This window comes from Mesocricetus auratus, unplaced genomic scaffold (genome assembly GCF_017639785.1).
Source record: "Mesocricetus auratus isolate SY011 unplaced genomic scaffold, BCM_Maur_2.0 Super-Scaffold_100003, whole genome shotgun sequence".
NCBI lineage: Eukaryota > Metazoa > Chordata > Mammalia > Rodentia > Cricetidae > Mesocricetus > Mesocricetus auratus.
In genome coordinates this window covers 106,461,387-106,486,245 of record NW_024429188.1, presented here as the reverse complement: position 1 = coordinate 106,486,245, position 24,859 = coordinate 106,461,387, and the positions used below count along the sequence as shown (strand labels likewise).

Genomic DNA, 24,859 nt, shown 5'->3' with positions numbered 1-24,859 from the left:
CTTTATTGCCTCCGTGGGCATCAGCATACACATGACATTTATACATATACATGAATAGAATGAAAATATATGACTACCTTATATGCCATCCTAGAGCCTTCATCCAGTAGCTGATGGAAGCAGAAGCAGATACCCACAGCTAAACACTGAACTGAACTCCTGGAACCCAGTTGCAGAGAGGGAGGAGTGATGAGCAGAAGGGTCAAGACCAGGCTGCAGAAACCCACTGAAACAGCTGACCTGGACAGCTCATGGGCTCCAGGCTGATAGCTAGGAGACCAGCATAAGACCCACCCAGACCTCTTGATCATGGGTGTCAGTTAGGAGGCGTGGGCAATCTATGGGGCCTCTGACAGTGGATCAGTATTTGTCCATAGTATATGAATGGACTTTGGGAGCCCATTCCACACAGAGGGATGCTCTCTCGGCCTAGACACGTGGGGAGGACATAGGCCCTGCTCCAAATGATATGACAGATTTTGAAGATTCCCCCATGGAAGGTCTTACCCTCCTTGGAGAACAGAAATGGGCTAGGATAGGGGGTTGGGTAGGGGGTAGGGGAGGAGGGGAGGGAGAGGGAACTGGGATTGATCGGCAAAACAAGCTTGTTTCTAATTTATTAAAAAAAGAAAAGAGATATATACATAAATAAAAATGAAAATAAATCTCAAAAATGAATGTGTTGTTGAAATGGCAATTTAACTTTTAATTTTATTTTATTTTACTTATTCATCTATTTATATTTTTTGAAAATGGTCTCATGGATTCCAGGACAGCCTCTATTTTGCTGTGTAACTCATAGTGACTTTGAACCTCCAGATCCTCCTACTTCTACCTCTGATGTGCTGGGATTATAGATGTATACTACCATGCTCAACCTAAAAATTATTTTAAATTGTGGTAAAAATAAACATAGCAAAATTTACCATATTAGTCACTTCTGGTGACATGGTTCTGTGGCAGCAAGTTCATTCATACTGTTGTATAACTATCACCACCATCCATTACTAGAAATGTTTTTACCCTGCAAAATGAATTTTGTATCCATTAAACAGTAAGTCCCCATTCCCCTCTCCTTCCAGTTCCTGGGAATTTGTCTATGAAGAAAGTCTGCACACACACTCCCAAACACACTTTATTCCTTGAGAATTTCACACATTCATACAATGTAGTTTATCATATTCAAGTCCCATTCGTCCCCTAACTTTTCCCAGATCTACGTCCTACCTTCCCAGCCCCTCTCAATCTCATTACTTCTTCTACCTCTTCCTCTCTTCTCTTCCTCCTATTCCCCCTCCTTCCTTCTTCCTTCTTTCTCTTAATTATCTATAGGATCCCATTTGTGCTGCCCACATTCTTATGGGCATTAGGCCACCATTCAATAGGGTGTGGTCAACCTACCAGGGACCATACCCTTAAAGAAAACTGTGTCTCTCTTCACCAGGAGCCGTCAACTGAGACGGTCTGTTCTTTCTTTTAGGGTATATATAATCTTCTGCATACCCAACAGCTTTCTGATTAATGTTTAGACAAAAATAGTGAAACAAGAACTGATAGACATTTTAGTAGAATTTAACATGTTTTTTAAATTATGTGATTGGACAGGCATGGTGGCATATGCCTTTTATTCCAGCACTCCTGAAGCAGAGGCATGTGGGTCTCTGTTGGGTCAATGCAATCTGGTCCATATATTGAGTTCCAGGTCAGCCTAGGTTACATAATAGAGACTCTGTCTCAAAGAAATCAATATAGAATTAGTGATTAAGAAGCTAAGAGTGCTTTGCACCCAGCAGCCATATGAGGCAGCTTAGAGTTTTCTGTAACTCTAGCTCAGGAATCCAATGCCTTCTTTTGGCATCCTTGTGCACCTTCACTCACACACTAACACAGATAGACATGACTGATGATAGCGTGGTTATTTTGGAGATTCATTTTATATATGGGGGTGTTTTGCCTTCATGTATGTTTATGCACCACATGTGTACAGTGCCTATGCAGGCCATAAAATAGTGTCAATATCACCCAGAACTGGAATTGTAAGCTGTCATGTGAGTGCTGGGAATTGAACATAGGTCTCTAGGAAAAAACAGCCAGTGCTTTTAGCCAGTAAATGACTTCTCCAACCCCAGTAGGAATTTCCTTCTCCTTCCTTCGTTCTTCCCTCCCTCCCTCCCTTCCTCTCTCCCTCCCTCCCTCCCTCCCTCCCTCCCTCCCTCCCTCCTTCCCTCCCTCCCTTCGTCCCTGTCTCCCTCTCTGTACCTACTTGCCTACCTCCCTCCTTCCCTCTTTCCCTTCCTTCATCCTTTCTTTCCCTTCCTCCTTTCTTTCACTTATTTCCCTTCTTTCCCTCCCTGCCTCCCTCCCTCCCTCCCTTCCTTTCAAATGTGTAGTTCGAGCTGGACATGGTGGCTCATGCCTGAAATCCCAGGACTTATGAAGATCACTGTTCATGAGTACAGCAGGGGATATATAGTGATTTCTAGGACAGCCTCAACTTTAGGGAAGAGTGTGATTCTGTCTAAAATCAATAAAACTAAAACTTCAGTTTTATGTCTAACATCAAGTTTTACTCCTAACTAAACAACTAGGCTTGTATTTAGTAACTTACACGGGATAATGAAGCCCTATTTCTGGACAGTTTTTTATTCATGGCAAAGAGGTTTCATTGAAAAATAAACACAAGTCTGGCCATTGGAGTTAATGCACATTGCTGTGTTAGGCTAGAAAGTCCGTTTTGCTCAGTAACTTTCAATAATGACATTATGTATTTGGGAATGCTCTAGACAACAAAGTATTATGCAACACTGAATATTTAAGCCTGAAATATCTACTTTTTAGTTTTTCTTCTCATTTTAAGTGAATTTTCTACAGGTTATTAATATTTAGAAAATAGAGCCAGGCATGGTGTCTCACACATATAGTCTCATCACTGAAAAGACTGAAGCAGAAAGATCATGAGTTTGGAACCAGCCTGAACTACACAGTGAATAATAGTCCAGTCTCAATTGCATAGAGTGAGACTTGGCCTCAAAAAAAAGCAAACAAACAAAATAATTAGAAAATGGGCTTTGGGGTAGGAATTGGTAGAGTCAGTGGAATAAATACTTGCCTAAGCTATAGGAAGCCCTGAGTTCAAGTTACCAGTACAACATAAAGCTGGATATAATGGTTCATGCCTCTAATCACAGCATTTCCACTCCAGTGGTTAAGGCATGAGAATCAGTAGTTCAAGGTAACTGGTTTGAGGCTAGTGTAGACTGCATGAGACTGTCTCAAAGTGAAAGAAAATGAGCAAGTGTTGTTACAAAGTAAGGGTTTTTAATTTTTAAAAAAATTTACATTATAATACAAGAATTAAAGATGTATTTTCCCTGCCCTACTCCTTTTTCTTGTCTTTCTGGGAAAAACGTCAACCTAGAAGAAGCCCTGCCCAGCCATGCCTTACACTCTCGTCTCTTACCCTCTCTTTCTCTCTAGCTCTTCCTTCCCTCATCCCCTTAGTGCTTTTGGTGGTGGTAGAAGTGTGGGTATTGATGGGGGCACTTGTGCTACAGTTCCTATGTAGATGTCATAGGAAACGTGGAGATGGTTCTCTCCTACCACACCACAGTCACTTGCTGTGCACAGTTTGACCCGTGTGATGTACAGACACACATGCAGACAATTTTTTTAATGAGTCTAGGATATATGAGAAGGAAAAACTTGAAACAAGACATTTGAAAAAAATTCTTTGTGTAATGAGATACATGTTTTACTTTAATGATTACTCTTTTTTTTTTTTACTTGTTAACTTGTTATTCTTTTCTCTTACCTCGTAAAACCTATGTGTACATCTGTTTTCCTCTTATTTCTTCCCTGGTCTGTAAAGTTAAATTAGATTTGAAATAACTCAGTGGTTTGCAAGCACTGAGCAAAGACAGCTGGAATCAGTGGTGTAGTTTTATTCTTGTCTTATTCCTCTAGGCCTCTAGGAATGGCGTGGGAATAGATACTTTGTCTAATTATAGTCACTATAAAAACTAATGAACTCTTCTGTTTTATAAAATCTTCTCTATTTCCTTTTCTAAACACCTTTTATTTGTACTACATATGCTACTGATAGTTGCTATTTATATCATTCTGGATTCAAACATTTACTTACTTCCCCCATGAAACTAGATACCTACATGGCAGAAACTGGTGGCTTACAACATTCCATAACTTCTGTTCCAGGGGATCCAAAGCCCTGACCTCTATGGACACCAGGCTTATACATGCAAACAAAATACTCATGCATATAAAACAAATCTTAAAGAGAAAATTGTGTTTGTAAGGAAAGGTCATTTTGTATTCAATTCCATTAAGGCATTCTGTTTACTACTGTTGTTCACATGGGGATTGATTGTGTCCACATTCTGTTAAGCAATTTATTATGACTATAATATGCCTGGTTGTAGGAATATATTTAGATCTTACTCAGATTTGGCACAGCATATGTATAAATATAATCCTTTGCAATACTCTTTTAAATACATAATATTTTGACTTATTAAACTATTATGTGTGCAGCTGTACAAAATGGAACATTTATTGAAATTTAAATTATTGACATACATTAATTATACATACTAATGGAGTTCAGTGTGACATTTCCATATATATGTGTGTGTATGTATATATATATATCACTAATCAAATTCAATTGACATATATATAATGTATGTAATCATATATATCACTAATCACATTTAACTTCCCTTTTCTCACCCTACCATTTTCTCAATTTCTACTAATCAACATTCTACTTTCAAGTCAGCTTTTTTAAAGATTCCACATGTAAGTGAAAATGTATTGGTCTGTATCTAGCTTATTTCACTTACTATTTTGTTTTTTATCTTATTCCAGTAAAAAACAAGATTTCAATTTCTGAAATCAAAGTTTTAAACTTTTCAAAGTAAGTGATTGCCAAAAGGTACTACACTTCTTGGGAGTGGTAGAAACCTTCTAGAATTGCATTGTGATGATAGTTGCATAATGCTGTAAATACGTTAAAAGTTATTTCATGATAAATGAATAGGTCCTATGAGCATATTAGTGAAATATCAATAAAGCAGTTTGAAAGGTACTTAAATCATATAACTGCTTTACAGTTTATTAGTTGCTTTCCTTGTTTACCCTGGCTTCTTCAAATATATAATGTGGATAATACTGTTAAAAATCTTCTGTATCAGGTGGTTATGGGAATTAAATGAAGAAATATGTGCTAAGAACTTCCAGTTGTGCTTTTAAACATAAACTTCAGATGTTTTGGCACTTTTAATCATATATAGAGCTTGGAAGAAAAGTCTGAGGGTGAATGTACTCAGTTTCATTGTGGTTAATGTGTATGGATGAGTAATGAAAGCCACCTAGAAGGATTTGATTACTCAGGAAGAATATGTAGATTAGTTAAAGGTAGAGAAGTGAGAGAAATAGCAGCATTTATTATATAGGCAGGAGGAAGGGATCCGGAAATGGAAAATGAAGATGATTGGTCAGAGAGATGTGGTGTCATAGAAACAAATGACAAAACAGAATTTTTAAGGATGCTAGTAGTAGTGGTAGAAGTTAAAGACTAGAAAATAGAGCTAGGATTGGCACAGTAATAGAATGCTTAATTAGTATGTATAAAGCCCTGGAATTGTTTGTAGAATGCTATAAAACAGATAAACAAAATCAGAAGAAATTTTTAAACTGTAAATTTTCATTAGAATTGGCAAGTTTGTATTGTGGGGGCACACCTTTAATCTAAGCACTTAAGAGGCAGAGGCAAGTGGATCTCTGTGAGTTCCAGACCAGCCTGGTCTGCAGAGTGAGTTCCAGGAAAACCAGGGCTATTTAAGAGAGATCCTGTCTCAAAAAGGAAGAAAAGAAATGTAGGTAAAGACTCTTATCAGTCTTGAACACAATAGACACCCTTTTCTCAAACTACAAGAGCTGGCACTTACATGTAGGGAAAATGGGAGTGGCTTCTTGGGACTAGATGGCATTGATTGAGGGATGCAGGAGCAGGGGCTTATGTAGGGGGAACTATGGAAGGCAACTTGAGGGGATTTATAAATCTTTGAAATGTATACTTAGGTGAAAAGTAAGATTTTTAGAAAAGAAGTTCTGAGACTCTTCTAGGTTTTTGGATCAAAGTGTCTGTGTGTGGGGTGGGGGGGAGTGTCTTGTGTGTATGATGGACTTTCCAAGTAGTGTAGCAAGAGTTAGTGTAGAGAACAAGATTTAAAGCCAAGTTTCAAAGTCTGCATTCACTGTCAATAAGTGACCAAAGATATGTTTTGGATGGAGATGATGAGATGGGTGTTAAAGGTTACTAGAGATAAAGAAGTCAAAGAACTATGGAATGAACTGACTGTGCACAATAACATGACAGTTTCATCAGATACTGGAAGGAGATGAAATGGAAAAATTGCTAACGATCCAAGTGAATGAGGTCAAATATTCTTGGGGTGAATAGATGGCCATATGAGAAGTAGAAGATGGGTATCTGCTTTTTTATGATATGAGCCCAAAGGTATGAGTTGATGAGGTTGAATTGGTAGACTATATAAACAATGCAAAGTCTAATGGAAACTCTGGGTGGTAGAAGTTAGAGGCATGTTGCAGAATATATGGGTAGCTAGAGGGAAGAATTTTCAGTATAAGTCTGAGGAGAAAGTGGTTAACGAGGCTAGCAGATTCTGCAGGGCGCAGTAAAATCGTGGAAAGGGGAGAAGAGGGAATAGTAAGGTCGTGATTATGGAGTAGAAGAGTTGACATAATGGCCCATGCCTATAATTTCAATACTTAGGAGGCTGAAACCAGATGATTGCCATGAATTTGAGGCCAGCTTGGGCTACATAGTGTCTAATCCAGGCCTGCCTAAGCTATAATTTCAAAGAAAAAGACAAAAATATGATAGGAAGGAATATAGAGAGGTAATCTGAAGATAGGCAGCATGATCACTGTCATTGGTAGTTGTAATTGCCTTTTAGGATTTAGTGCTCCTCTTTCTTTCTTTCTTTCTTTCTTTCTTTTGTTTGTTCGTTCATTGATTCATTCATTCATATTTGTTCTTCCATTCCACTTCCTCCCTGACAGTCATTCTCTTTCTCCCACTTCTTCCCTCCAAATGCTATGCCATGTGAGGAGTTTAGGGTTCTCCAAAATACCCTGTAATTTCCCTATCAATCTTTTCTCTCTGCAGGAAAGAGTCTCAGCCTGTCTACAGTTAAATACTTCCTAATTCACATCTCCTGGCATTTATTCTAATGTGAGTCTGCTTTGCACAACATATAACTGTAACAGTGTACATGCGTTTCAGAAGTTTAGCCAGAAACCTTAGTTGTGATAACACTTTTTTAGGTTACTTTAAAAATTAAAATGTGTGTTTCCAGGAGTCAATGAGAGCATTGCTTTGTAGTAGTTAGGGCTCAGTTTCTGCTCTTAGTGTAGCAAGTGATTGACTGGGTATTTATTCATCTATTTATTTGCTTGTTTATGAAGAAAGGGAGGAAAGAACAGTGACCCAAATAATGTAGGTCCAAGAGTTATACAGTGCAAGAGTGGATTATATGCCTGTGCTCAACCTATTCTTATGTAAACATTTCCAAAGCTGTTTTTGATTACTTAAATTCTGATTATCAGACTCTAGTAAATGAATCCAAGTCCACAGGTAATCCTTTCTAAAAGTTATTGCCATTTATACCACAAAGTTTTATAGTTCAGTTGTTTAGGAATTTACTTAAAGGGGAATTATTTAAGAAGAAAATTTAATGCTTAACAGCTAAGAAAAAACTGGACATTGGTAAAATTGAAACTCCTTAGGAAAGAACTTCTTAGGAAAGAATTAGTTCATTTTGTTATATAACATCCTGGATGAAAATTAAAAGTTACTTGGGTTTTCACAAGAGGAAGTATTTCTTTTCTTTTCTTTCCTTTCCTTCCTTTTTTCTTTCTTTTTTTTCTCTCTGTATAGTCCTGGCTGTTCTGGAACCCACTCTGTAGACCAGGCTGTCCTCAAATGCAGAGACATGCCTGCCTCTGCCTCCTGACGGCTGGGATTAAAGGCATGTGCTACCACTGCCTGACTGTAAGTATTTCTTAAAGTCAAACAAAAAATCATGCTTTATCATAGACAATATAAATTTGTCACACAAAGTTTAAAATTACAGTAAACTGAGATAATTCATAACGTAGTGTAATATGAGACAGACACCTACACAACAGTCTGTACAATTCTTATAATAGTCTACTGGTTTCTTCTTGCTGGGGTAGTTTCATAAACTTAATTATTCCCAAAGCAAATCTATTCAGGTATCACAGAAATGGAGACAGCATATGTTTTAAAAGTGAATGCAAAGATTGTTCTTCATGTTTGGATTGTAAGGATTCAACACATGTATGGGGCACATTGTCCATTTGTTTTCTGCTTACCTAAATATGTGAACTATGCTCAAATTCTTCCCACTGCTCCATTCGTATTTTGATACACTGTTCTCTGAAATAACCCTGACTTTCCTTGATCCTAAAGTCTGAATTGCTTTACACACTTACTACTAGTAGATACATTCATGGAAAAGATGTAGTACTTATACTATTTTCTCTAAGTTTCTTATAACCACAAGTTCTGGAGGCATTCTTAATTTAGTTTTGTTGCTCTGGGCATTAAAGTCAAACACAAGAGCCATTGATCCTTAACAGAAGTGGCTTGATGCTGAAATACCAGGTGAGGCTTGGTTTTGAGATGGCTGACTAAAGGCTATGGGCCCCCAGAAGAGGTATTGAGGCTCTCTTGGGACTGAAGCTTATCATCAACAGTGAGAACACAGTGGATGTGGAGGTTTTAGCATATTGAAGAAACTGAGGAGATGCAGACAAGTATGTCCACCAGCACCTAACACTGGTCATCATCTCAATCTTTTATCTTAAACATTTGTCCTTTAAGTGCATCATAACTGCTTATGTTCATTCAAACATGTTAAATATTCGTTCTCTGGTACTCTACTATGTTAATTTTTGTAGATCTGAATAATTGATACCAATTGGGACCTTCTCATTTGGCTCCTGTATCTTATGGATAGAAAAACTGGGGTTCAAAAGAGAAGAACTGAGATTTGAAGTTGATTTTGTAGTGAAGTAAGCTTCTTCCTAATTTTGCAAGAGAGTGATGCTTATCGTTTTGCCTTACATATTTCTTGTTCTTGAAATTTTGGTTTCAATGGGAACAGGCCTTTGGTTTATACGATTTCACAATATATGCCTCCATGCACAGATTAGTTGACTTGATTTGGAAAGAATCATAGGGGAAAGTGATTGAGGTCAATTATTTCCATTTCTAAATATGTGGCCCTTTGCAGAGCCACTACTCTAACTGCCTTCTTCCTGTTAGTTAGGGTGTTTCCAAGACAGGATGGGAGGTTACTTCCTAGTGCCTGCCTTTGTAGATACTTCCCTTTTATGCCCAGCACCCAAGCCTTTCCTGAGTGGCAAGCATTGCAGAGCTATGTGCTATTCCAGAGTGTATTCATTTGATTACACTTGCTGTTTATTTTTGTTTCTAGTCTGTTGCCTACCAAGACCCTCCAGTTTGCTACTGCACATAACCATGAGCTAAGTCACTTATAACCCTTGAGGGGCCTTGAGAGTTTGTTTTGCTCATTTTGAAAGCATGTTGAATGTTTCATTGCTATGAGTAAAGAAAGTCACAGTATTTCACTTTGCCTTTGTTTATATGCTAATGAAAAGCTTTGAAGAGATAGCTCAGTAAATAAAGTACATGTTTAGCAAACATGAGGAAGGACCTGAGTTCCATCTCCACCCATATAAAAAGCTGCGTTTAATGACATGTGCTCATAATTCCAGCTTTAGGGGGGCTCAGAGCCAGGTAAGATTCATGGAGTTCATTGGCCAGCCAGCCTTGCCTGATGAACAAGCCTGATTAGCAAGCCCCAGTTCCCAGTGTGAGATACTGTTTCAGTAAACAAGGTGAATGGTTCCTGAGGAAAGACATCTGAGACAGACCTCTGGTTTCCCCAGAGGTGTGCACATTTGTATATTACTTGCCTCCACACACATATATACATACACAAAATTAGTAAGTTGTTCTCTGATTCTGTAGAATGATGAAATGTTTGTGGTCATTTTGATCTTATAGCCTTACTATTTTTCTCTTCCATTTCATAAGAACTTTTTATCTCTTTCGTTAGAAAAATAAAACATTGGTTTTATTTGTACCCACTGAATTTGAAGCATAGTAACCCTGCAGATATATTTCACTTATTTGTATTAAGATTACATTTTACATGGGTATTAATTTTTAAAATATGCATTGTGAGCATCTGGTAATATGTTTAATTTTTAAAATCTATATTATAAGTAATTGGTAAATAAAGAATTTTCCATTGTGCTGTATGATAATGATCCTTTTCTTAGTGTTTACTATATGTAGACACTGTTTTGTGCTTATATTCTAAGTCACCATTTCCATTTAAATTTCAATTTTATGTGTGTGAGTATTTGTCTGCCTGTGTGTTAAGTGTACCACATGTATTCAATGCTTGTGGAGATGAGAAGAGGACATTATACATGCTGAAACTGAATGTGCAGGTGGTTATGAGCTATCATGTGAATGCTGGAAACCAAACCTATATCCTCTTTAAGAACAGCAAGGTCTCTTAACTAGGGACCCATCTCTGTAGCCCCAACATTTCCATTTAGATGGTGAGGAGGCTGAAACATGATGGGGGTTAGTGAACTTGCTATAGTTCACATAGCTAGTAGTGGCAAACTCAGTACTAAAACCCAAACATCTGGCTCAGTTACCCATGTAACTATCCTGTGTGCTCCTTTACTTTACCATATCCCATAGTTTTGGTTGTGAGCCTTGCCATTAATGGCTAAGCTATCCTTCCAGCCCTACTTTACCATATCCTTCATGTGGTCTCCTCTGAAACATTGTGATAATTGCCATACCCTCTGAAAGGAGGTCATTATCACAAAAATCAGAGTACCTCTGATATTTGAATATTAAACATTAAGGGATATACCTATTAAAAGATGAGCAGGGCTGGGGAGAAATGGCTTAGTTGGTAAAGTGATTGTCATGTAAGCTTGAGGAGTAAGTTGGATCTAGCACCCAAGTAAGAGTCAAGTGCGGTGGCATTCTTTTGTAATCCTACCACTGAGAAGGTGGAAAGAAGAACTCTGGGACTTGACAATTGGTAAGTTCCAGGTTCAGTGAGAGACTATCTCAAAAAATAATAACCAATATTGACTTCTGGCCTTCATATGCATGACAGACCCCACAACACAGCCTTGATCAGAACAACATGTATTTCCTTCAGTTTAATAGACCTCCAGTCTTGATAGATTGGTTCCAAATGATACTGTTATTTGGGAGCTAGTTTTATTTAGTAAAAAAAATTGAGCCATATTTGACTATAATACTTCAATCCCTCTGTCATTGCATTAATATATCCATAGAGTTTTTATCTGCTCATAGCATATATTTAGGTGCTGCAGATTCCAGTTGTGTGCTGAGAGAATAAGACAACAGAGCTCCAAAAATTACCGATTGTGATTACCTTGAAGGAAACTACTCAGTGCAGTTTCTCCATTTTGCGTGTTTATAGTCCCCATTTGTTACTAGGGCTTTTAATTGGGTTACTGGATTTGTCATTAATTGACCCTAAGTTCACCTTTATGGAGATTCATCCAGGTAGTAATTTCAGTCCAAGAAAACAGCAGTTGAAAATAAACTGAGATACTTGTATAGAAAATAAGACAGAAGACCAGTTGGGTGAGATCAGGGCCCTTTAAGTAGGAACTTCAGTGGAGAGAATAGTTAGAATAGCTGATAGAAGTCAGGTATATTTAGACTAGTCCTAAAACCAAGCACAGTATATGGCCAAAGATAAAATTGTTTTGTCATAGCATGTAAGTCTAGATGTGTAGCTTAACATTTGTGAAATCTACATTTATAAGAAGTCATTTGGTACAATTCCAGATAAGATGCCACAATTACCTAAGACATGGGTATGCATTCACTAGTTTTCGAGAAATTTTAAACTAAACCTGCCCCTAGTCAGTTTCTTCCTTTCAGTGATCCTTTTCCTTTATTCCCATATTTAGCAGTATGCTGCAAATGTATTTATATGTGTGTTTCATTTAAGTCCTGTTTGTATATTTGGTCAAACCCATAGTGTTAAAAACTTGTGCATGGCAGGAACTAGAATATTCCAGTCTAAAGTGGGTCAATGGGAGTAGGCAGAAAGAAGTAAGTGATCAAGCTTTGCCTCAAGTTTGCTCTTATTTGCCCACTGATAACCTTGTAGAATGACTAAAGGTGAATGACTAAAACAAAAGGGTAAGATTTCCTAGATAGCTAAGTATCCCCAGAATTGCAGGTACTTCAGAGCCTATGTGGTGGTCATGGAATTCAAATCTTGCTCATGTACTGTGAAAAGGACCAAAGCAAGGTGAGAATCTAAAGAATCATGGGGACATGTCGCCCTTGAGTTATAACCTGGTATTTTCTTAGTAGCAAGAATATGATCAGCTAAGGAAACTAGAAAGACTTTGCTAAGAAAGTCACCAATTCATTAAAAATATCTTTTAGGCAGGATGTGGTAGCACATGCTTTTAATCCCAGCACTTCCGAGACAGAGGCAGGTGGTTCTCTCTCTGTGAGAATGAGGCCAGCCTAGTCTACAGAGAAAGTTCCAGGACAACCAGAGTTGTTACATAGAGAAACCCTGTCTCATAAAACCAAAGGGGGAAAAAACTTAAAAACCTTATTAGGGAGGGTTACCTGGTGGTGGTGGTGGTGTTGGTCTATACCTTTAATTCCAGCATACAGGCGGATCTCTGTGAGTTCAAGGATAGCCAGGGTTACACAGAGAAACCTTATCTAAAAAAAAGAAAAAAATCTTTTCTTTTTGAGACAGGGTTTCTCTGTAGCTTTGGAGCCTGTCCTGAAACTCACTCAGTGACCAGGCTGGCCTTGAGCTCACAGATCCGACTGTCTCTACCTCCCAAGTGCTGCGATTAAAGGTGTGTATCACCACCACCCTGGCACAAAATCTTACCAGGATCTATTTGTCATCTCTAGAGCAGCACAGTGTGTCTTTATTAATTAGTGTGTATGAGGAAATTGACAAGTTTTATACAGTTCACTGTAACCTCTTCTACTTAAACTAATGATGTCTGATAGTCATTTGTGAACAAAATATAGCAGTTAGATGTCTGAGTAGTTTTCCACATAAGATATTAGGGATATCAAAAGATAAGGGAAAAAAATCACTTTGTTTTGAGATTATCAACGAAAAGTTTTCCTTGCAGCTAAATATCCTTTCCATGTTGAATTTTAATATTTTCCTCATCCTTCGTGTTTCTTTTTTTCTCTGTGACTGTCCCTGGCTATGCATGTGTGTATATGAACAACCTTGGGTGCCATCCTCAGGAATGCTCACTAGTTAAGCAAGACTGGCTGTCGAGTATGGTCCAGGATGTTTTTATGACTTTTTAAGTACCATTCATGACACTTTTATGTGGTTTCTGGAACTCAAACTCAGATCCTCATGTTTGTGAGATAAGCAATTTACTGAACCGAAACTTCTCCCCAGTCCAGGTTGTCCTTGACCTTAGTTATTTCCTGCCTCAGCCACTTGAGGGGATACTGGGAGTGGTAGGGCACCACAGTACCAGGGCAGAGTCTGAATTCTAACATTATTATTTGAAGTGATTTCTTTTTGGAGGACAGCTTACAGTAATATTACATATTACAGCCCCTTGTTCTTTACATTCTTTATTCCTTTCCCTCACATAGCTGTAGTTCTTATTGGGAATTCAGTGTCCATCTCACAGGTACGCTCACATTATCCAGGTAAAAACATATCAGGCCTTTTCTGTCGAGCCTGAACAGATGCCAAAGAGTACAACAGAAGAGTGGGAGAAGAGACTGGCTCAGCATTTAAAAGCACTAGTTTTTGCAGAGGACCTGGTTCAAGTCCCAGCACCCACAAGGGGGTTCACATTGATGTGTGACTTAACAATTTGTAATTCTGATTCCAGGAGATCTGATGCCATCTTCTCACCTCTTTCAGTCGCCAAACACATACGTGATACATATGCATGCAGGCAAAACACTCACACATATAATAAAGTGAACAGATCTAAGAAAGCAATGTAAGAAAAAAATGTGGTCATGGTAGCTCTTTTGTTTATTTGAAATTTTATGTGAACAGATAGCCTTCTTTCCTGGTCCACTGTAGTAGTCATTTCAACCTACTGTCTTCCCAATTGCGTACCACCCTGTGTAGAATCATAGGATCAAACAATTGCTGTGACCAAATAGAAATAATAGTTGGGTTTTAGTAGTGCTTGGCATACATCAGTAACAAGTGTTTTATATTTATAAGCATTCTGTACTTAGGATTAAAAAAAACACGAAAAACAAACATACTAGTCTTGTTTTCCATTACCTGTAAGTCGAAGTAAATATAAACCTAATCAGATTTTCTTCATAAAACAGCATTATATTAAGGATTATTTCTAGCCTAATTCCTGGTTTTCGAAATATAAACAGCCTTAGCTACCACTTTTAATCAACTGTTTAATCAGCTGGATATGATTAATCTGAACACTGCTTAGGATAAAATTGTTTAAAATCTATGTAAACCAATTAACAATAACCAACAATGTGAAAATATGTTTGAAGCAATAAAGTCACTATAGAATGTTACTATTTCCACAACCACTGCCTTGTTTTTTTCCAAAACTAATAAAAAAGGTTTTCTTTGGATTTTAATTAGTTTGCATGTTAGTATGTGAGCATGTGTGTGCACACATGTGTGTACATGCTCACAGAGCAAAAGGTATTGAGTTCAGCTGGAGCTGGACTTAATAGTTATGAGCTCCCTGATGGGGTTGCTCACTGAACTTGGGTCCTGGAAAAGCAGTATGCTCCCTTAACCTCAGAGCCATCTCTCTGGCTCTTTAATCAAAAGGTGTTTTTTAAAAGCATTTTCTACAAAGTCAGGGGATTCACACAGGATTTCTTTGGGTTGAGTTTAACTGTTGTGTTTGAGGAGACTTTAGTGAGGCTGACAATTAACTTTTTGAGAAATTTGCTGAAGACTTTGTGCTCTGCTTTGCTTGTCGTATATCATCTGTAGTGATGATTTTATAGAACAGGGCTGGGTGTGGTGGTGCACACCTTTAATCCCAGCACTTGGAAAGCAGAGGCAGTTGGATCTCTGTGAGTTCAAGGCCAGCCTGGTCGATAGTGAATTCTAGGACAGCCAATGCTATGTCTGAACCCCCAACACACAAATTTTATGGAACAGGTTATAGTAGTTTGACTTGATATTTTCCTTAGAGAAAGTAATGGTGAGCTGAGTATGGTGGCACATTTCAAAAGTGGAATCAGAAGGATCAGGAAGAACTCCATGTCATTCTCTGTTTCCTAGCAAGTTCAAGGCCACACTGAGTTGCACACGAGTCTAACAAAAGAATGAGAAAAGAAAATGGTGGCTGATGAGATCTGACTAATGATTATAAGTAGGTAAAGAAGCGATAGGAGTATTCTGTGCTGACAGAAGCAGTGGGACAGAAGCGCTGGGGCAGGAAGAAGCTTAAGGCTCACTTGGAATGGAAAGAAGACTAATGAGTGGTCACAAATACAAAACGTGAGGTGGCTAGGTGGAAGGCAAGATAAGAAATTTTTTAGACAGGATCCAACTAGACTGTGTAGACTGTGTAAGACCTTACAGTATAGTTTAAATGTGTTAAAGTTGACATGAAACTATTATTAGTAATATTGGAGGACTGGTGCGATCAGGTTTGTATTATGTGAATATTGTCTGATATTGGCTGTGTCAGCTTTCACTGTTAACATTTACCTAATTTTCTGTCAATGTTCAATTGTGAGCAGTCTCCCCCATAACAAAAAGGTGTTTGAAGACAGACACTGTGTAATAGCCTTGTCTGTTTCCAGTGCCTTGTATATAGCAGGAAATCAATTAATATGGGTTAATGAAATTATTAGCAACATTAGTAACTCTATCTTGTTATCTGGAGATATATATTCTCCTAAAAAGATCTGTACCTACTATGTATGAAGCCCTGAATTCAATCCCCAGCTACTAGAAAAAAGAGTTACTTTTTTTTAAATTGAGGTGAAATTCACACAATATAAAATTAACCATTTTTGTTACATTTATTTGTGTAAGTCACAGTGTGTATGGAGATCAGAGTACAATTTGTGAGAGTCCTTTCTCTTTTACTATGTGGATTCAGGGAATTACACTTAGATCATCAGGCTTTGCCAGCAATGCCTTTGTATATGATGACCCATCCCACCAGCCCAAAATTAACAATAAAGGCAAACGTGTTATTGTTATTTAGTAGTATGAGTTTAGAATATGTATCTTCTGTTGTTTTTTCGCCATGTTTCCTGGCTTTTTTTCTCCAAAGCAAGTCATGGAAATTAATCTTCTCTCATCTTTATGTCTTGGAATTAGAACTAAAGAAATTATCTTAGCTATCCTGCTTGAAAGCTCATAAGGTCCCAATTTCAGAAGTGATCGTTTCATGTCATAGAGGAAGAAATTCTGCACAGAGAAGAAAAGCAGAATCTAAACCTGAGGCAGGATAGAAAGAGAAAATTAGGAAGATTTGGCAATTGAAAAGAGTCCTTCACTCTGGGGCCAGTTGAAGACTATTTCTGTCTGAGACTGAAGAATTCCAGTTTTAGAGCTGAAAGGAGACACATGCCCCATCCCTAACCCAGAAACAATCTCCAATTGATAACCAGTTGCAAGTGAAAATTTATTTCCTCCAAGGGAGTCTCACTGAGGAAGCAAACTACTCTTAAGCATAGGCTACACACAATGCATCTTTGGAGGCTCTCTTGTCTCATTGTCTTGTAATGTTGTGTCAGAGTGCTTTGTTTTGTTTTGTTTTGCCTCTAGCCCTGACCGTCCTTAAACTGTGATCGTCTGGCCTCAGTCTCCCAGGTACTGGGATTGCAAGTATGTATTAACATACCTGGCTACCATTTTTTAATTCCCTAACTTATTATGCTTTTATTCAACACACAATTAAGAGTAGTAACAAAGGTTAACTCTTGAATCCCAGGCATCAGCCTGGGAATCCAGCATGGGACTGATCAAGACCCCCTGAATGTGAGTGTCAGTGAGGAGGCCTAGGTAATCTATTGAGCCTTGGGCAGCAGATCAGTACCCATTCCGAGTATACACACGGACTTTGGACTCCCATCCAACAATGAGAGATGCACTCTCACCCTGAACTCTTATGGAAGGGTCTAGGCCCTGCCCTATATGAAATGACAGACTATGGACACCCCCATGGAGTGCCTCACCCTCCTTGGGGAAATGAGGGGATAATGGGGGGGGGTTGGGGGGAGGGCATGGGAGGAGGGGAGGGAAAGGGAGAGGGACCTGGAACTGACTTGTGAAGCAACCTTGTTTCTTATCTAAATTTAAACTGAAAAATAAATAAAAATAAATAAATAAAAATTTTAAAAAGAGTAGTAACTATTTGTCTTTGCCTAAGGCACAAACTGTAGTAAGTTACTGGAAGCCAAGGTGGAGCATCAGTAGGACATCTTAATACTATTAAAGTAAATGGAGTCTGTGTGTCATCATTTTCAGACTGCATCCCATCTGAAGTCATGTGTCTTACAGTCAGATGGGACAATTAGTGATGTTTAAGCAAGTGTGCATGTCCATGTACATCTCCTGCTTTTGAGAACTGCCTGAATTCCATTGCATTCTGCCATTCTTTCTTATTTTTGAAATTATTGTGTTAATGTCTAGAAGCTTTTAAATTACATTTACATTTACAAAGTATGGTAAGAATGGGCATGCAGTACATGTTCTTATACTTATGAGAAGTGTAATGAAATGTATTGCAATTAGGGGAATTGAAACTATGAAAATTAATTGTTGAGAACTGGATGTAACAAATATACTTTCATTCCACTTACTGAAGAAACCTAAACTAGTATGCTATATTGTGATTTGACTGAAAGCATTTTTCATGTTCAAAGCTTTCCAGGTATTTTTAATTTGACTTTGGGTTCTTATACTTGTTCTAGATACCCTTGCATGTACTTTAGAAACAACTCACTGCTGTTTTTCCATCATATACTTAAACATAACCACAAACTGCTATTTGTCTTGCTAAATTTTTTCCTTTGGGGAAATTGACTTGGGGGCAGTTTGGCTTTTAGTATGAGTAGTATTTTTTTCAGAAGCCATGCTTTTTTTTTTTTTACTATGTCCTCTGGTTTAAAAAAAAACTTTCAAGTAGGTATGTATGTCTGTAGACATATTTTCCTTATTTTTATAACAATCCTGTATACAATTAAAATTCATAATTCTGAGTTGTTTATTTTTTTTAAATTGCCCTTATGTCAATTAGCTCGTTTTAACTTAAAATTGCTTATACCTTTGTGTGTGAGGACATGGATGTTGTTGTTTCCTAGAGGGCTAAATCATTTCTCTACAATAATAGGCACATTTTAGGAGGGGTTTTTTTCAAATGTAATGATTAACATTAAGTAAAATGATTTAAATTGATGTCTTTAAAACCTAAAAGAATCATTGTACCTTTTAGTATACAAGATGAATATCCTGAAGGAGCTTAATGGAGTCCCTTTGTGCTTACATAGTTTTAGAAGACATTAACACATGAGTCTTTTTCTGGTCAGTATGCCTTTCAGAATGTTTTATGTATTTCTCTCTCCTTTTTGCCTAGAAGTCTACAAATAAATTTCATCCCAGTATATTACCCTTTACTCGTGTTTTTGAAAACTATTCTTTATTTTCAAACATTTAATCTCCTCCTTGCCCTTGAAATATTTTAGAAGTTTTGGCTGAATTGGGAGGACAAATTGTACAACTAAAGCTGCATTGCAAGATTTTAGTTCTAGGTATGTCTACAAATGTTATTCTTAGATAAGATCATCTAGTCAAGCCCGATGCCAGTTATACTCTGGTACCAGGGCTTTCTCAAGACACACACAGACCAATTGGTATCAGAAAGTAATTAGGATCAAGATCTTCTGGTGCCATGTCTCTCATAATTGAACTTTAGAAGCAAAAACCTCCACTTGGACTTATGACCAAATATTTTATTTTACTTATCTACCTCTGCTACCGCTGGCCGGTTAGCTCAGTTGGCTAGAGCGTAAGTGCTGATAAAGATAGAAACGTCATATTTTTTGCCATTTATTTTACCTCATATCTTTGAATGCTTTGCGAGTATGACTAATCGGGAATGCCATGTGTTTTTCCTGCCACTAGAATCTAGCATAGCTATAGCCTAAATGTTTGATTCAGTAAAAACTGGAGTAGCACTTCCCAAACCATATATTAAATGTGATGCTATGGGGTCTTCTTTAGGGAGAAAGTCTTGAGTTAAATAATTGTGGGAAAGGCTAATTTACCCAAAGTAAAAGTGTTTCTTTCCAAGGAAGTTTTTAAGTTTTAAAAATGTTTACTATGTAAATATGCATTGTGGAGCCAGGAAAAGGGGTTATGGATTGGGTTTGCTCCTTCTGTAAGGAGCGTTATTGTTAGCTTGTTCCATGTAATGCATTTTGGGAAAAATTGAATACTGCATTCTGTTATTATTGACAATTTATATTTATTGTGGATTCCTAATTGGAAGTCCTCAAAGACGTTGAGATCTAACAAAGCAAGCCGGTGCTTTAAAATTTACAGATTATTATTTATTATTTATTTAATGTGTTTTTTCTATGTCTCAGTATACTACAAATTGTCTTTTTTACTTCAAAACTTTTGCTGATGTCTGTAAACTCTCCTAAGCATCTTGTAAGAATAATTAGTCTTGGGGCTGGAGGGATGGCTTAGCAGTTAAGAACATTGGCTGCTCTTCCAGAAGACATGTGTTCAATTCCCAACATCCACACTGCAGCTCACAATCATCTGTGACTCCACTCCCAGGGGATCTGGTGACCTCTGCTGCAGTGCACTTGTATGGTGCATGGATATACATGCAGGCAGAGCACCAATAAACATAAAAGTAATCTTTTTTAGATTTTTAGAAAAAAATTAGTCTCTAGGACTGGAGAGATGGCTCAGCAGTTAAGAATGTTTTCTGCTCTAGCAGAGGACGAGATTTGGTTATCAGCACCTACATGGTGGCTCACAGCTGTCTGTACTTCCTGTTACTATTGATTCTTTGCCCCTTTCTGGCCTTTGTAAACACCAGGTACATGTTTGATACATATACATAGCTGCAGGGAAATGCTCAGACACAAAATAAAAATACATTAAAAAATAATTAGGTCAGGTATACACCTTTAGTCTCAGCATCATGTAGAGGGCGGAGACAGGTAGAGCTCTGTAAGTTAGAGGTCAGTCTGGTTGGTCTACATAGTGAGTTCAGGCTATCCAGGACTGCATAGTAAGACATTGTCTCACAAACAAGAATGGCTAGGTAGGGGGTGGGGTTGAACATTTAGTCCCTGTGGTGCACAGCAACTTCAAAACCTAAGCTTTGGAGAAGGTAAGGGAATGTAGAGACATGGCCTTAATTCTGGAATAGTACTCAAGTGATTGTGTACTCTACCATAAAGGGAGAGAGTAATTACCAAATTTACTACCAAGGTATCAGATCAACAGTTCTAAAAGAGTAACAGTGTGTGTTTTGGACAACAGCCTTCAAGGGCTACATGAGTGGCCCTCACAGAGGCATTGCCCTAATGTGGGATGTCCTTCAGTATGCTCTGAATATGTGTTGCTTTTATTGGTTGATATAAATAAAGCTGATTTGACGAATGGCCATGCAGAATATAGCTAGGTGGGAGAGCCACACAGACAGGGAAACAAGATGTGAGATAACAAGCAATGAGCCTCATGGTAAGATATATAATAATAAATTGTGAGAGCCATTGGTCAAATAATTTTAATTAATACTAAGCCTTAGAGTGGTTATTTGCCCAAGATAAATCTGTGCTGGCCCAGTTTTCAAGTTTTATATTGCTTTAGTTACTTAACATCTGCAAAACCTCATCCTTTGTTTACATGAGTCATGAAAGGTGATCTCTGGCTATTGAGTTATCCTACTATAGGTAGCCTTTAGTTTGTGTTACCTTTTTTAGAGTAACAAAAACAGAAAACTGTTTTCCTCAGGTTTCAATTCTGAAAAAAAATACACATGTAAATGTTTCCCAAGAGCATAATTTTTTTGGTTCTGTTCACTCTGTATCTTGTTCCCAAATCCTTTACATAAAGAAAGATTCATTTTTCAAGAAAGAAGTTGGCTGTCACTATGGACACTCCCATGGAGGTCCTCACCCTCCCTGGGGAAATGAGGGGATAATGGGGGGTTGGGGGGAGGAGAGGAAAAGGGAGAGGGACCTGGAACTGACTTGTGAAGCAACCTTGTTTCTTATCTAAATTTAAGCTGAAAAATAAATTTAAAAAAAGAAGTTGGCTGTCACTGGCTATCTTTTGTGAGTTAGAATTCAGAGCCATCTCAACTTAAGCCGTGTGCCAGAATGAAAATCTATTCTTTTCCTTCTTTTCTTTTCAAAAATGTATTTGCAGTGGTGGAGAATGAACCCAGGCCTTCCTTATACATGCTAGGAAAGTACTCTACCATTGAACTACTTAGTCAGGAGCATTGCACCTAACTTTTGGGGATATTAAAAAATAGGTTGATAATAGCTGGAATGTGTTCTTTATTAGTTATGTTGCAAATTGAACTTTTTTCCCGGCTAGTTTGCCCCAGTATATATGTTAACCAGTAGACCTTTCTAGGAAATTTCATACCACTTTTGCAATTAATGACACTGCCACTGAAATATAAAATATGAAATAAAACCCTCTTATTCCCTGTGCTCTAGCTAGAACTTTTCTTACAGTGAAACCTTTTTTTTTCAAAATGACTTAGAAAGTAGTTCTCTAGTGAGAATTTATCTCTTCTAGGTAATAATATTGATTGGAGGTACCCCCCCCAATACCTGGTAGTTGTTTTTGTTAGCTATTGCTGTTTGATTCTGAGATATAAAACTCTCATACCTATAATGAGATCTCTAAAATAATGAAAATTTTCCAGTCCTAAATAAACTTGCCACAGAAACCATGTGTTTTTGTACAAATTTTTGAAGCTTCAGAATTTAGAATTACAGTCATTTTCTTGAAGAAAAAGAAACCCTATTGATTCATAACAAATACCAAGATTGTGTCTCAAAACTATTCACAGATCTAAAACTAAAATTTACGTTAAGCTGGGCAGTAAGATGAAACAGGTGTATCTCTTTGTGGTTTAAGCCTCGCTGGTTCTAGGCCAGCCAGTGCTACATAGTGAGACCGAGTTTCAAAAAATCAAGAGTGTGTGTTTGTGTGTTTTAATCTAAGTTTAGTAAACTCTCCTAAGAAATGTTATTTTCATCATGGTTTGTTTATTGTAGATAGGGATTAGGAAAAGAAAAAAAAACTTTCCAAGATGAGAAAAGAACACAGTGGTGTGCCACGATATTGATATTTGAAAAAAAAATGATGCTTGAAGTGATATTGGCAAGGCAAATGATGATCTTTAGAGAAAAGTAGCAGGCAGATATGATGAAGTGGCACAGTAACAGCGCTGGCCACCAGAGTGCTGCTTCTAGCTGACTCTTTTGGGGCCTCTAATGCTTCCTTTGGCGCCTCCCACAGAAGTACATAAAACACCTCAAACCCAAGTTGGCTTTCATCCCAAATTCCAGGAAACTTTGCAAGGATCATGAGGATTGGTACAACTTCTTAAAAGACTTGCTGCCTTTTGTCTGCAATTTAGCTGCTTTTCTGTTAAATTTCAAGTCAGTATGCAGATGGCCCCATCTTTTACTTCTGCCTCTGAGGTTTGTGATCCGTATTTTATTCTGTTTCTTGTTACCCAGGTTAACTTAGTTCAGGAACCTTCTTCTTGCTCTCTCTTTGCATGTGTATTTATCCATTTTCTGAGCATATTCATCAGTGTTTAGCTGGATTGCCAGCTTCTCTTTCTTGATTTTAGACCTTAACTACCTTCCTATTTAGACTTTTAAGGTTTGTTAAGTGTTTGGAATGAAAGATGGTGTGCAAATATGGGTAGCAAGAACAAAAGATAACTTTGTCACCTTGTAAAGATGTGTTTATGTATGAGATTTGTCAGGCAACATCCAAGTTATGAAAGACAGTATTGATGAAGTTAAGTTACTGTGTATGTTAGGAACGTTGGGTTATACAGTCTACATTCTTTAAATAAAGCAGTCTTTGAGTCTTAAATCCCTGTATGTTTATGGTATGGGAATGCTTAGGATTGGTTGTTCCTGGTGAAATTAAACTATTCATTATAATACATTGATATTGTGAAAGTTCAACTGAAAAATTCCAACAAGGTATTCTTATCTAGGTTTTCATATTCCTTTTCTAGGTATTTTGCTGGCAGATTTTGATGTGTTTATGTAGATCTAAAATATTATTACCTATAGCAGTTTTTTTCAGTTAAATATGCTGCCAATAGGTAATGTTCAAGTTTGTATATACATAAGAATTTCATGTACTTAATTGTGTTTTGATATTTACAAATTTTAGTAAATATGACCATAATTAAACTCTAAAGGCAAAGCTAAACAAAATTTCCTAACTATAAGTTTGCTTTACTTCCTTTGGTAAAGGAGGAAGAAACAGCTTGATGACTTAGGAAGTTGCAGTAAAAGCAAACTATGATTTATACTGTAGAGGGAGAAGCAATATTGGCAGCACAAGAAACATCCTGCTCTACTGATCCTCTCTCCTTTCTTTTCCTATTCCTCATTGCACTTTCTGCTTTAATTTTTTATTTTGATTTTCTTTGTATGTGTATACTGTCTTCATGTATGTCAGTATATCATGTGCACAATCTGGGGCAACAGGGTAGGGAATGAAGAAACAACAGATACACATTCAGAAAATCTGGGGTTGGGTAGACTGTGTGATCTGGTGGAAATACACCAACAACAACCACCAGGAAACCCATCGTATTTATTTTATACATCTGTATTGAGGAAGTGAGTTTGTTGTATATAGCTAACTGAGGAAGTCCGTTTAGCTGATCTAGTAGGGAGCAGGTCACTATAGGGAAGCAATCTCAGGCGGAAAACATCCAGGGGGAGGAAGCTGCAGTGGACATTTTCTGCACACACCACAACATCCACACATGATCCAGGGGGAAGGCTTATAATTTCCCTGAGCCTGACTCAGGGAAAGCTTTGCTAGTCGCATTGGTCCTGAGACCCAGGAACTTATATGTTATAGGCAAGCACTCTATTACTGAGATAAACACCAAGTCTGCGTTTCTCTGTTAATGTTTTCAAATTGTTTGTGGTTGACTCTATACAAATTTTGAAGGCAGTGCCTTCTTAATCATTTCATAAGCTTAAGTTAAAATAGCAAAACAGATGCCTTATACTCAGGGTGATTATTACTTTTTAAGTTAAATTTTACAAATAATATCTTCACAAAGTGCAGACAGTAATATATACAAACACAGTAGACTCTGGGAGACCACAAGGAAACTTTCATATAAAGGCAAAGAATCAGTCTCTTTCTAGAAAAAGGTGATCATTCCATTAATAGCATTTCTGACTTACATACTTGTAAGTAATTACTTCATGTTTAGAAATAATTTGCATTGTTCTTTCTGTTCTTTAACATGTTCATTGACAAGAAGATCCTCAGAAGTTCTATAATAAATAAAATATTCCCAGTCTAACTTTTTCTAAGTTACCATGTTGTTGTAATAGTTTAGCTTCGTTTGGACTGTGGGTGAAATAATATGGCTGGCAGTAAAAACACAG

At 37.5% G+C, this 24,859-nt stretch overlaps 1 protein-coding gene across 8 annotated transcripts in view; it reads left to right on the top strand.

The window, feature by feature from the left end:
- Atp11c (ATPase phospholipid transporting 11C) overlaps positions 1–24,859 on the top strand; it is a 175,621-nt gene that overhangs the window by 47,155 nt on the left and 103,607 nt on the right. For 3 of the 8 annotated variants that reach the window (XM_040744670.1, XM_040744671.1, XM_040744672.1), the window contains exon 1: positions 22,556–22,900. The exons of 1 other annotated variant lie outside the window; for it this stretch is intronic. In XM_040744670.1, the coding sequence (XP_040600604.1) occupies positions 22,865–22,900 (36 nt within the window). In that variant the 5' untranslated portion in view covers positions 22,556–22,864. Of the gene's footprint in view, positions 1–22,555; positions 22,901–24,859 lie in introns of those variants that run through there. 4 more of the 8 variants (XM_040744674.1, XM_040744675.1, XM_040744673.1 and 1 more) reach the window with 3 other exon arrangements.